Genomic DNA, 13,659 nt, shown 5'->3' with positions numbered 1-13,659 from the left:
AGGGAATATAACAGTGTATCTCCCCTTTCCCGCTAAGACAGCAAAAATGACAAAAAAAAAAAAAAAATCACCCAATTTCAGTTTACTTCAGAGTTCTGCATTTCTAAGAAGTGTTAGCCTAAAGCTGGCCTTTTAAAGTTGTGCAGTGGGTACAGTGTTCAAACTTTAACAGACTAATCGCAAGCAGCTTATTTTATTATGTTCAATCATCAGCCCTCAAATTTCTATCAGATTTCAGATTTGGCCACATGAAAGGGAAAAATTCTTAAATATTTTTTAGTTCCTCCCTTTTTTGTTCATTCAACAAATATTTACTGAGAATTTTCTCATGCCAGGGAATGTGCTAGAAGTGACTCAAGATCAATAAATCAGTATCTTCTTAGGAAGATAACAAAGATTAATTTCTGGACCCCACTGCTTTGTTTCAGAAGACAAATTTGCAAACTGACTTGCTATGTATGCCATAGTTAACAAATCTGTGTGTCAGACACTTTACAAACCCTTGGTAATTTAACCCTAGTGGCTCTGAGACAGGTTATCATACTCCATTTACAGGCAGAGAAACTGGGGCTGAGAGGTTAGCTTGTCCAAGTTCATGTACCTCATGAGCAGCAGAGTCAGGAGGGAAAATAAACTTCTTCTGACACCAAAGGAAATGTTCAAACATTTAGGATAAAGGCTTATATAGGCCTTTAACATTTTACTAATATTTACCAGTGTTGTTGACCAGCAACAAAGAGACATTTTAAAACAACTTCTGTTTACGAAACCTGTGAAATACAATTTTCATAAAAGGTATTGACTACAAGTAATCTACTTAAAGGTAGGCAACCACGTTATAGAAATGGCTTCTTTATGGACTTATGTGAACCTTACAGCTGATCGGATAAGGGGCAAGAATATTCTGAACTATTAAGTTATTTAGCGCATAACCACTAGTCTGCAAAATACTTACTCTTCACTAAGGAAATCAAAGGCTTTGGACTTATCCCCAGGGAGCTGAGATAAGGTGCTGCTTCTTTTCTTGACAGAAGGAGTAACATGAGAAGTGGGTGCATTGTATTTCAAATTAACAGGTGGTTCAGGCTTCTTAGTAGTATTACTTGAAGAGCTGAAAAGTCGGCTGAAACTAAAAAGAAAAAAAGTGAGAGAGCGAGAGAGAAAGAGAGAGAGCGCGCGCAAGAGAGAAAGAGTGTTATTACATGCACTATGAAAAACAATCCATTACTTTCCATAAATTTCAGAGTGCTTTTACAAGGCAATGAGTTAGAAACTGGCAGAAAGAGTTTTTGTAGTCATACACTGCAGCCTTAGCAATAACTCACAGCCAAACTCAGACATTCAGGAAAGAGAAACTATTGCTTAGAATAGCAGATCCTCGTACTTTAATTAGCAATTCACATAATGAAAGAAAGAAACTCTTAAGTACGGGGAGCTTCTTGTAATGAAGAAATAAGACGGGTCCTAGCTCTTACTTGGTAAGTAGTTGTTAAACAGCAATGTTATAGCTGCATGTTTGAACAGAAGCTTAGTTTGCCAGTTCTAAAAGTGGTAATAAAGTACTGGAACACATACTACCATTTTAACATACATCTTATACCTTTTCTTATTAAGCCTAATTTATAGATCTACCTTCACATCCACTTAAAAGAATTAACACTTCTATTAAATAGCAGATTCACCAAAAAGGGTAAATTTTAAGTATAGTAAATGCACAGTTCTTCTGGCATGAACATAAATCAAATCTGAAACACACAAATACACATACTACTCAAACCTACAGACACTAAATTTCTAAGCTTTACTTTATAAAGTTCTTTACAATCACACAACCAGTGCATCCATATAACTTATTTACTGAGGATCCAGGTAATTATCAACTCTATGAATAAATCCCCATCATTTTTATTTAATTTAGCAGAAGATTCCATCGAGTGCATAACCAACAGGATGCAGCTTACGACAGCATATGTTTGTCCTCAAGAATAGCCTTACCGAGCTGGCACACTATGTATCAAAAAGAAAAAAGTTCAATTTAGCCATATACTCCAAATTTTAAAAAGAAAGGAGACACGAAATCATTCTCAGAAATAAATTTTGACTGCAATCTTGTCTCAAAGGGCTCTCTGAGGTCTTTAATGTGTTTTTAGATACTTACAACTGCCAAATGCTTGACCTTTTTTTTTCCTGCATGGCTGGATTTTCTCTTGATGCACTATATTTTAAAAGAAAAACAAAGAAAAAAAATGTCTCATCAGTGAGGTGTTTTAGTTTTTTAGTTTTCTATCTGAAGAACTTCCCAAGAAGTTCATGGGATACACAAGAGAATCAACAATTAAATTCAGTAAATAGTTGCTTTGACCTATCCTGTGTCAGTCAGCCTGTAAAAGCCAATACAACTAAGATAAATAAAACACCATCCCTCCATCGAAAAGCTCAGTCCACTGACAGAGACAAGACTGTTATCTGTGCTGATCGGACAGCCAACAGGCCTGAATGTAAATATTTTTTAAAAATTTTATTGAAGAGATATCTTCCAGCTCTCCCTTTTGTCAAAATACTGTCTTTTGAATCCTTATCTTTACATAAAGGTCTCTATCGTCCTCATGCTCTAGCTCTCACAAGATAGCCTGTAACTTTACTGTTCTGATGGGTCATTTTTCATAGGACAAATACTTTCCCATTACTGAAAAGATGACCAGAGAAGGGGATAAACTGGATTGATAGGTAGTTCAACAAAATTTCAGAAAATAAGGCACTCCAAACTAATTAGTAAGATGGTAAGGATCCTGCGCTCACTATGAGAGCTCACTTTTCACATTTTTTTTAAAGGACTAAATTGAAAACATCTTTAATTCAATGGAAAAGTAAAAAATGAGACACCACTTCTTTTCACTTGTGGACTATCACGTGGCTGCTAGAACTAAAAATAGCAAGGAAAAGAGGAGCCTGTTGGGGAGCCTGTTGGAGAGCCTGGGTGGCATAGTTGGTTAAGCATCTGACCCATGGTTTCGGCTCAAGTCTTCATCTCAGTGTTGTGGGATCGAGCCCCATGTTGGGCTCCATGCCGGATGTGGAGTCTTGCTTGAGATTCTCTCTCCCCCTCCCTCTATCCTCTATCTCCTTCCTTCTTAGCAGCAATTACAAGTTTAGCAAATTGTAAATGTGCTATACGAAGTACTTTTGTTCTAGTATGACACTGGTAAAGGACATATAAACTGTTAAATAAATAATGTAATCACAAAGAAGTAAAAGTTGGAGGTTAAAAAATATGTTCATAAACTTTAAAACAATGTGTCAGTATATATGTACTGTTATTGGTAAATCTGACATGGGACTCCAAACTCAAAAATATGGGCAAATTACATCAGAAAGGATGAATACCCAACTTTTACATCAACATGGATGGGACCGGAGGAGATTATGCTAAGTGAAATAAGTCAAGCAGAGAAAGTCAGTTATCATATGGTTTCACTTATTTGTGGAACATAAGGAACAGCATGGAGGACATTAGGAGAAGGAAGGGAAAAATGAAGGGGTTGGAAATTGGACGGGGAGACGAACCACGAGAGACTATGGACTCCGAAAAACAAACTGAGGGTTTTGGAGGGGAGGGGGGTAGGGGGATGGGCCCTGTGATGGGTATTAAGGACAGCACGTACTGCATGAAGCACGGGTGTTATATGAAAACAATGAATCATGGAACACTACATCAAAAACTAACGATGTACTGTATGGTGACTCACATAACCTAATAAAATTAAATTTTAAAAAATATGGGCAAATTAGGGGGCAACTAGTTCACAAACTGTTCATGAGCTCTTCCTAAGTTAAGGAACACTGTTACTGAGAATATGGCCGTTAGATGGCAGCAGTAGGTGAGATCTAAGATCAGATCAACAAAGATGTCAATGGAAGGTACATTTTGCATGAATAGCCAGAAAGGAGGGGGAAATTGGACAAGAGTATTTTACAGAAAGACACGGAGTAAAAATGACTTAATTTTCTGGGTGGAACGTGAAATTTTTATCTTTGCCTGACATTACTGTAAAAGCAGTGTCAATTTCTATATTCTTTTGAAAAATGACCATCATTCCTAAGTAACAACAATTACCTTTTAGAGGTCACGGGAACATTCTCCAAGGGCCCTTTACCCAAAAGGCACTCATTTTGATCACATTCTGTCCCTAATATCTAGTGTTACTTTAGGAAGTTATCTCCTAGTAAACAGAGTAAGAGGTTTGGATCCCCAAGGCTGGACTCTAGTTCTGAGGGAAGGAATATTCAAACCCAGGAAACAATACTAGAAAAGCACCAAGAGGTACTTCTCATACGAACCGAATCATCTCTGTCCATCGAACAGCTTCCTGAAGCTCCATCAATCTCTCTTTATATTGGTTTCTCTCCATTAGAACGCGGGCCATTTCTACTCTAGTAAACCGCTTCCTCTGGGCTGTGGGAATATCACTCTATAATGAAAAGAACACAGCAGATCACTCTGGCAGCCTATATCTGCTTTTGGTGTTATGCTAAACTTAAGCAAAATCTTAAAGCTTTAAAACATTTTTTAATTTCTAATCTATTGCATCATTTAAAGAAAAATAACCTTATATAAAAATAAAATCAATAAAGAGATTTTAGTAATTACTTATGACGGAAAAGAGGTAAACAATTTCTGAATAGAAATACAAGATATTTGAACATACTGTAAAGCAAATACAAAGAACAGTGTAGATTCTGAACTAAAACCAAGAAAGATTAACAAAGTTAATCTATCTATATAGATTTAACATGCTTGCCTGGAAATGGTTCTTCTAACAACATTATTTTAAGTTGATGTTCTATAACAAATGCTAATTATTCAGCAATTTGTTACAAGTTAGTTCCAAAAGGGATTCACTCATCTCAAACTACCCATCATCTACATATATTGGCTAGGTACCAGGGCACCCAACTCTAAGAGTCATTAAAACACCAACAGAAATACAAGAAGCTGGAGACAAGTGTATTAACTAGAACTCTTCTTAGGGAGACTAAAGGATGTGACTATGCTAAGACCCAAAGAAGCATGCTCAAGTCAATTTCCTTCTACTGTAATTTCTAAATGCCCTTTTGGGGGGAACACTGGTTTAACTGCAGGGCTCTTGTTTTGCTGAAGGGTGGGACAGTTAAGAAAGAGGCTAAGTTTAGTCCTTGGGGACCTCCTTCTTTGTCCTCCTGCTCTGAACTCTGCTTCTCAAACGAAGTCAAACAACAGAGGATTCAAGGACTCTGAGTCTGCAGCATAGCAATCACACTCCTAGATATATGCCATGGAAGAACCAGGAGACTTGCACTATAATGTTCCTAAAAACAGCACTGTTTGTGGTAGTAAAAAGCTGAAAATATCCTAAATACCCATTAATAGGAAAACAAATACATAAATTGTAATATATTCATACAATGGGATATTATAACGGAGTAAACATGAATAACTTCTGGCACTACACTACAACACAGGTAAATCTCAGAAACATAATGCCGAGTAAAAGAGGTAAATCTCCAAGTATGAAATAAAAAAAACAATGAAAATTAAGCTATATTTTGTAGGGATACATATATGTGTGATATGATAAAATTATTTTTTAAAAAATTTTAGGGGCACCTCGGTGGCTCAGTTGTTAAGCGTCTGCCTTTGGCTCAGGTCATGATCCCAGGGTCCTGGGATCGAGCCCTGCAATGGGCTCCCTGCTCCACGGGAAGCCTGCTTCTCTCTCTCCCACTCCCCCTGCTTGTGTTCCCTCTCTCACTGTTGTCTCTCAGTTAAATAAATAAATAAAATCTTAAAAAAAAAAAAAAAAAATTTAAGTGAGCTCTACACCCAACGTGGGGCTTGAACCCACCACGAATCCAAGATAAGAGTCCCATGGTCTACCAACTGAGCCAGCCAGGTGCCCCGATAAAATCATTATCATTATTAAAGGTAAGAAAATGATAAATATAGGATAGTGGTCTCCTCTGGAGGGGAGGAGCATAGGGTAGCTTCAATGTTTGATAATGTTCTAGTTCTTAGGTTAGGTGGTGGGTTCATTATGTTAATTTATTATGTTTCATAACTTACATATGTTACATAGTTTTGGTATGTACCAAGTATTATATATTTAAAAAAAGAGCAAGATTGCAGGGGCATTAAATAATCACTTTGTACAGGTTACCCACATATCTCAAGTCTGATGCTTGACCAACAAACACCTGTTACAGGAATGATCATCTAGCTACCAACAGTTACTACGATGCTAATTATATTGGTAAAACCTCATCCTTAGTCTTCTGTATTTACATATGTTGAAAACAGTATAAGCTGACTGCTTACTACTAAAGTCCTAGAATTCGGGGCGCCTGGGTGGCTCAGTTGGTTAAGCGACTGCCTTCGGCTCAGGTCATGATCCTGGAGACCCTGAATCGAGTCCCGCATTGGGCTCCCTGCTCGGCAGGGAGTCTGCTTCGTCCTCTGACCCTATCCCCTCTCATGTGTTCTCTCTCTCTCATTCTCTCTCTCTCAAATAAATAAATAAAATCTTTAAAAAATAAATAAATAAATAAATAAAATAAAAAAATAAAGTCCTAGAATTCATCTTTTTTATGTTTAATACTTTTAAACAACTTTATAATTAAGCTTTCATATTTCTAAGTCAAAATATGAGACAAAACAAAATGTTTCGGCTGGTCCTTGAGCTTGAACTTGCAAACAAGGTCACAGCACAGAGCCACAGAAAAAAAAATGAGCACACCACATGTAGCCAGAAAGCTCAGCCTCTGGATACCATGTGGGAGCATGAGGTAGCCTACTCATTAACACAGAGATCTTCTTTCTTTTTATAATGCTATATCCAAAGCTTAATTAGCAAGATTTTCTTTAAAAACCAAAATGTAGTAAGAAAAAGTCTGAAATCATAAACCTACATCATCGTCATCTTTTGCTTTTTGCCGTGCATCTTCGGCTTCTGCACGAGCTCTGGTGGGGAAAAAAAAAGAACATGTTATTTGAGTTGTGTTCATCTTTTCAAGGAATGAAAGAGTAGGTCAAAAATTTTAATCAACACTAAATGATTATTCTCTTTTCAGAGTATTTAGCTGCCTTCACTTCGGGGAACATTAGTGCAACACTGTTCTCAGAAAAAAACAAGTATTAAAGAAAGCTGGGTGAAGGAAAATAATGTTTCTAATTTCCTTATTAGCAAATTTTAGAATGGTTCTACTAATTTTTCTCACACAGTGACAGCCACAGAAAGTGAAATGATAAGGCTGGGCAAGCAAGGGGCGCGCTGATATCCGAGCCACCACCAGGCACTTGGCCCTGACCCTCCTGGCAGCTGGTGTTCCTGGCCCGCTGGAGAAGGCTGCCGGCGGTGGCGGCAGGGCCAACCTCGGGGGGACACCTATGACCCTCTGTGGCCCGCTGGCTAAGAGAGCTGGGTTCAGAACACCACCCAGGAAACTTACTTCCTAAGCTCCTCCTCCAGCTCCTTGTTCTTCTCCTCGAGCTTCAGCTTGGCTAGTTTTACAGCCTCCAGCTCCCCCTGCAGCACGTCCTTCTCGCAGGTCAGCTCATCCACCTTAGCTATCAAGTCATTCTTCACTACATTCAAAGCATGTCTAAGAAACACATATTTCGCATATATCATTACAAATGAGTACTCTTCCTGTCTTTCAGCTTGTTCTCTTACAGACGAAAATAACTATACAATCAAAGCTGAATAATGGAGTATTTTAAGATACTCTACCTGGTGTTGTTTGTAGGTAAAGACAAAAAAACACACAACCATCCAAGATTTTGCTCTTTCCACTTACAAAGAATAAATGGGTAAAGCAAAACAGACCACCAACTAATAAAAATACCACAATTAATGAAGATTAAACTTTTACAAAATAGCATCCATAAGGGTACCGTTGTTAAACTCTGAAAAAATATTACCTAATCAAAAAGGAAATTTATCTTTGAATCTTTAATACTTGATGAGATAAAAGTCTAAACTTGGGGTGGATCTAGGGGGAAAAAAAATTTTTTTTTTTTTTAATTTAAATCCAATTAGCCAGTACATCATTGGTTTTTGACAGAATGTTCATGGGGAAAAAAATCTAAGATCTAGTTCTTTTGGGTACAAGTGGGCATAGTACCTCATAACTGCCTTCTATTTTGGATCTACCCAGATGTTCCAAAGTTCTCTTGACACAGCAAATTAACAAAGGGACCTGGGCTGCTTTTCCACAGGACTCAGGACCTGCCTCACTAAACAAGACTCCAATATGTTTGAGGGTCTAAGGCTCCACATATTACACCTGAAAACCGACAACTATGGAGGAGAGCTGGGCTGGGGTATAGATCAAAACATTTATGTAGAAATAAAGAAACCCCAGAAGAAAAGATAATAAAATAGGCATCCTAGGGGAGGGAGCAAAAAAAAAACATCTGACCTATCCAAGGAGGTTAAGAGAAAGGCATGAACAGTTGCAGGGTGGAAAGGGGATAAAAACCTATTTCTGCAAAAAACAGAGCAACAAAACCTATCCATTAGGGAAATCAGGTCCCACTGCCCATTTACTTGTGCGTGCTATGCACGCACACAAACACACGAAGAGGAACAAAACAGGGTGGCTAGACTGTAGTCACATGCTGTGTTAAACTGAACAAGGGTCACTGACTCAGATGAGAAAATTCAGTATCTTGTGTTCCTTGTTAAAATTTTGTATATACTGGGGTGCCTGGGTGGCTCAGTGGATAAGTGTCTGTCTTGGCTCAGGTCATGATCCCAGGGTCCTGCTCAGCGGGGAGTCTACTTCTCTCTCTGCTCTGCCCCTCCCCCGGGCTTGTGCACGCTCTCTCTCTCTCTCAGAAAAAATAAATAAAATCTTTAAAAAAGAATTTTTGTATATACTTACTTGGTTTCCAACAGTTGTGTATTTTCTAATATAAGATTCTCGACTTCACGACCCATTCCTACCAAAATAAATAAATAAATAAATAAAACCTTTCAAAAAATTTATCAAAAACTATATAAACTTGTATTATAATAGAGACTCAAATTTTAATTTATAGATTTTATCTGTCCTTTAGTAACCTTAGTCTATAATTTCATTTGATACATCTACTTGTATAGGTTATAAAATTATAAATAATTATCCATCACAAAACAAAGCTAAAGATTTTGTTAGCCGATTCTTTCTGTTAGTCTATATTTTGTTTCTCATAGATAATTATTTCAATACAATCAAGACTTTTCTGCCAAATATTCTAAAAAATAGCAGTAAAATATTTAGAGGAAAAAAGAGTAAGCATTAGTACAGATCAGAAATCATTTCCAAATCACAGCTGGTATTGTAGGCTTTTGCCTAAAAATTAGGTCTTACTAAGAAAGAACAGGCAGAAACAAGGCCAAAGAAAGACGGAACCCCAATGCAGATGAAACCTTACCAAAGAAATTATGGTCTTAAAGCCCATGCATTCCATGTAAAGCAAAAACAAAGAACAAGAAATGTTTTATGTAAGAAACAGCATGAAAATAGATTATTAAACTGTAAAGTTTTATGCATGATATGAAATACACCTGGGATCAGTGTTATGATTTAATGCATAATGATGTGCCAAAGACAGAAATTAAGATGATTTCCTCCATTCATAAGGATGCTCTTTGATACATAATACCTAAAAAAAAAAAAATGCTTTACCAATTCTTTTGCACAATGAAACTGAATAATTAGACTGAAAATCCCACATCAATAATATAAAGTTTCCTTCAAAGTGCCACCTCTGAAATGATAATGTTCAGTTATTACTTTACAGAATCCTGTTTAATAATTTAATGAGGACTGTAAGGCAGACAGAGCATTCAGTGCAAGATCCAATGCAATGATCTTTAGGGAGAAGAAAGTTCTTTAATTTGCTACTTAAAAGAAACTGAAGAAATAAAACCACACACTAGGGAATGTATCTCAAAAAGTTACAAAAACAAAAAGGCAAAACAAAGCAAAGCCAAAGACCCACCATTCACTTATCCTAAGCTAATGTTGGAAAACTACATACAACGGAATAAGTAATACTCATATAACCCAGCTATACAGGAAGGAAATCCTAAGAAAACTACATAAGGAAAAGGAGTTAACATGTCCCTTTTTTAAAAGTTAGTTATTTCAAATGACTTAAAGATAATTTAAAACAAAACCAACCTAGGAATGCTAAAAATCACTGCTCACATATGTACTCATATTTTGTCTGTATTATAATTATCTCAAATATTCTCAAAGATCAGGGTACTACTACCATGAAGAATTAAATATCACACATAGTAGCTTATTCAATCATCTGTGTATTCTCCAAAAGGTAAAAATAAAGACAAACTAAACAGGTTTCCAAATTCCAATTCCAAAATGAATTTTGGCAAGATATGCTGAAATATTTGCTTTTGACTAATGTTAACTTTCAATAAAGCTATATAATCAGAAGAAATAGGTTTAGATTGGTTGAAAAAAGCTTATGTAATGACTATGTTTGCTATAAACTCTCAAGCATGTAGGGAGATAAGCATAAAAGCTGAAAATACATGGAAGGCAAAAAAAAAATAGTTGAGCAGAAAAAAATGATGAGAAAGCACTACATGAGAAGAGCAGCCAGGAACACCTTGCTTAAGAAGCAGTAATATTAAAGTATTTAAAAGCATACACACCAGAATATTCCCCTGGGTAAGCAGCCCAAGAGAAAAATGAATGAGAATCACAATTAGATTGTTTTCAGAAAGCAAGAAATATGCTCATTTGTTTCAATGAGAGGAAACAATAAAATTTAGAAGATGTAGAGAAACAAACACAATAAAGTGTAAATATTATAAATAAGAAAAAATTTTGAAATATGTACTCCTTGGGAATCATATCTGATAATGTAGTTTCTAAAGTTTACACGTTCTCAGTGAAGAGTTCTCTCAAAATCTTGTTTATAAAGTCAATATATGGTCAATAGGATTATCCAAAATTTTCATTTTGAAATGTATTGATAAAAATTAACTCATTACTATAAGAAAAACATAACTTAGGTCTAACATATTTGAAAACTTTACCTATTAAAACAAGCAAAAAACTGCCTGGCAGATTAGCAACAACCCTCAAGCTAGGTCCATAGTTGGGCCTCCAAAGTATCTGTTAATCCCTTGAGAAAGTATGCACGATTATGTCTACCTATACATGCATTTTTACAAAAGCACACTGCTTTCTTACAAATTCTCCCATAAAGGAGTTTTAATCCTAAAAGGTGAGGAATCATAGAATCAGAGGTGAAATAAAGCCATTAGAACTACTTAGCAACCCATATTCACTTAATCGCTGTGCTATGGTGCTAAAGACTGAATAGTGAGCAACAGACAAAGTTGTCTTGGCCACACTGAGCTTAGAGCCTACCCAGAGAGATGAGTACATACAACATTAAAGTATACAGAGTGGCGTAATAAAGAAAATGAGTGCCATGAGAATACATTTCAGGGACAATTAAGCTTTAACTAGGGGATCAAGGCAGAATTCCAATAGGAGGATATGCCATTTAAGCAGAGGCATGGGGAAAAAAAAGTTATACAGATTTTTTTTTTTTTTTAAAGAAAAAGAGTAAACAAACCTTGGTGATTGGTTCCAAGAGAAGAGGGAGAGATTTTGAATGGAGAACTGAGTGGATGGTGAGGCATTCACTGACTGAGACAGTACGTGCTGGACTAAGAACAGCCCTGAACAGGACAATGAACATGATGAACTGAGCTTTAGGCACATCAAGTGTAAAGCCCTACAAATCACTTTAGAGGTGTCTCGTGGGCTGTTCTGAAGTAACAGTCTGGGGCTCTAGAAAAAGATGTTGGAAGAAGATAAAAATTGTGGAGCAATTTTCCATGAAAGCCAAGAAACAAAAGCAAATAAGATTTCCCAACCAAAGAAGCAGGCCTGGGACACTGATATCCTGAAAGATGGGCAGAGGAAGAGGATCCTGCAAAGAAGACTGAAAAAGAATATAGTCAGAGGCAGGAAAGTCTGTTATCACAGAAATCCAGGAAAGAAGGTGTTAAAGACAAATGTTATCTGAGAAGTCCTGTGAAAGGATGTAGAAGGAACCGCTGGATATAGCAAACAAGAAGGCTGTTTCACGTCAGGTGAGTGTGGGGAAGAATGCCGACACAGGCTACAGGGGGATGAGATCCAAGTGGGAAAGGGGAAATCCTGCCACTTAAAAGCAGCTACCCTTTCAAGAAGGCTGCTTTGTTCACTCACGTATCACAAGCATCTAGAATAGTGTCAAACACATAACAGATACCTCTTCAATACTGCTGCATAAAAGTAGGACCAGATATGGAAGCAAAAGGAGTGACAGGGTACAAAGGTCCTGAAGATAAGAGTGGCAGAGGAGGGCCAGGCCATACGTTCGTTTTTAAATGGAAGAGATCTGAACGTGTTTAAATGATAATAGAAGAAGTAAAGATAGTGAAGTTGAAAATATAGAAGGATAATCAAGAGAAAAAAAATCCCAAGAGTAGGATATATGATTTCCAAGTTCTAGAGTGTGGCTGTGGGGAGTACATGACTGAAATGAATGGAAAAAGGATCAGACGGGGCGCCTGGGTGGCTCAGTCATTAAGCATCTGCCTTCAGCTCAGGTCATGGTCCCAGGGTCCTGGGATCGAGCCCCGTATCGGGCTCCCTGCTTGGCAGGAAGCCTGCTTCTCCCTCTCCCACTCCCCCTGCTTGCGTTCCTCCTCTCGCTGTATCTCTGTCAAATAAATAAATAAAATCTTTAAAAAAAAAAAAAAAGGATCAGACAAAGATAAGAAAGTCAAGAGACAAGGACAATTGGGGGGTGGGGAGGGGTTTACCTCTTTTAAATTATTAAAATCAGAAAAAAATAATCTAAATGTGGAGTATATGCATAATGATTGCAAAAATTTATATCCTCGAGAAAGAGAAGAGTTTTACAATAATACAGTGATGGAGAAAATGAATGGAGTTACAGAAATGGACTATGTACTTATTTATTAACCCGAGATCAATTAAAGAACTCTGGAAAACAATTTTGTTAGTTTCACTATATTCCATTTAGTATTACACCTCAATTGCTATCACAAAATTGTATAGAAGAGAAGCCAGGGAACAAATATGTGCCTTGGAAATTTCATTTACCATCTTTGACCAAAAGGGATTCATGCAGGTTTAAGTCACTACAGATTTAAGGTAATACAGTAAAAACTTCTTTTTTTTTTTTTTAAAGATTTTATTTATTTATTTGACAGAGAGAGACACAGCGAGAGAGGGAACACAAGCAGGGGGAGTGGGAGAGGGAGAAGCAGGCTTCCCGCAGAGCAGGGAGCCAGATGTGGGACTCGATCCCAGGACCCCGGGACCACGACCCGAGCTGAAGGCAGTCGCTTAACCAACTGAGCCACCCAGGCGCCCTACAGTAAAAACTTCTAATCTGGAACATTTTAGAGATAAATATATCAATATCTGCAAAAGGGAAAAGACACCAGTTTACAGTCTATTTCTTATTTTCAAAGTAGAAAGAAAACCAGAGTATCAGGATTTTGCTTTTAACCTATTCATTATGCTTAATCTTCTTTTTTTTTTTTTTTTTTTTAAAGATTTTATTTTTTTATTTGAGAG

General features: G+C 37.0%; 1 protein-coding gene across 5 annotated transcripts in view; it reads right to left on the bottom strand.

Moving 5' to 3' along the window:
* SPAG9 (sperm associated antigen 9) overlaps window positions 1-13,659 on the bottom strand; it is a 134,870-nt gene that overhangs the window by 28,757 nt on the left and 92,454 nt on the right. For 4 of the 5 annotated variants that reach the window (XM_021704324.2, XM_021704325.2, XM_021704326.2 and 1 more), the window contains 6 exons: window positions 8,920-8,977; window positions 7,483-7,635; window positions 6,943-6,994; window positions 4,339-4,469; window positions 2,159-2,215; window positions 956-1,129 (listed from right to left, as the gene is read on the bottom strand). In XM_021704324.2, the coding sequence (XP_021559999.1) occupies window positions 956-1,129; window positions 2,159-2,215; window positions 4,339-4,469; window positions 6,943-6,994; window positions 7,483-7,635; window positions 8,920-8,977 (625 nt within the window). Of the gene's footprint in view, window positions 1-955; window positions 1,130-1,995; window positions 2,008-2,158; window positions 2,216-4,338; window positions 4,470-6,942; window positions 6,995-7,482; window positions 7,636-8,919; window positions 8,978-13,659 lie in introns of all 5 variants that reach the window. The other variant, XM_044921693.1, reaches the window with a different exon arrangement.

This window comes from Neomonachus schauinslandi, chromosome 15 (genome assembly GCF_002201575.2).
Source record: "Neomonachus schauinslandi chromosome 15, ASM220157v2, whole genome shotgun sequence".
Classification (NCBI taxonomy): Eukaryota; Metazoa; Chordata; class Mammalia; order Carnivora; family Phocidae; genus Neomonachus; species Neomonachus schauinslandi.
Note: the sequence above shows the minus strand (reverse complement) of the source record. Positions and strands in the feature narration are given on the sequence as shown.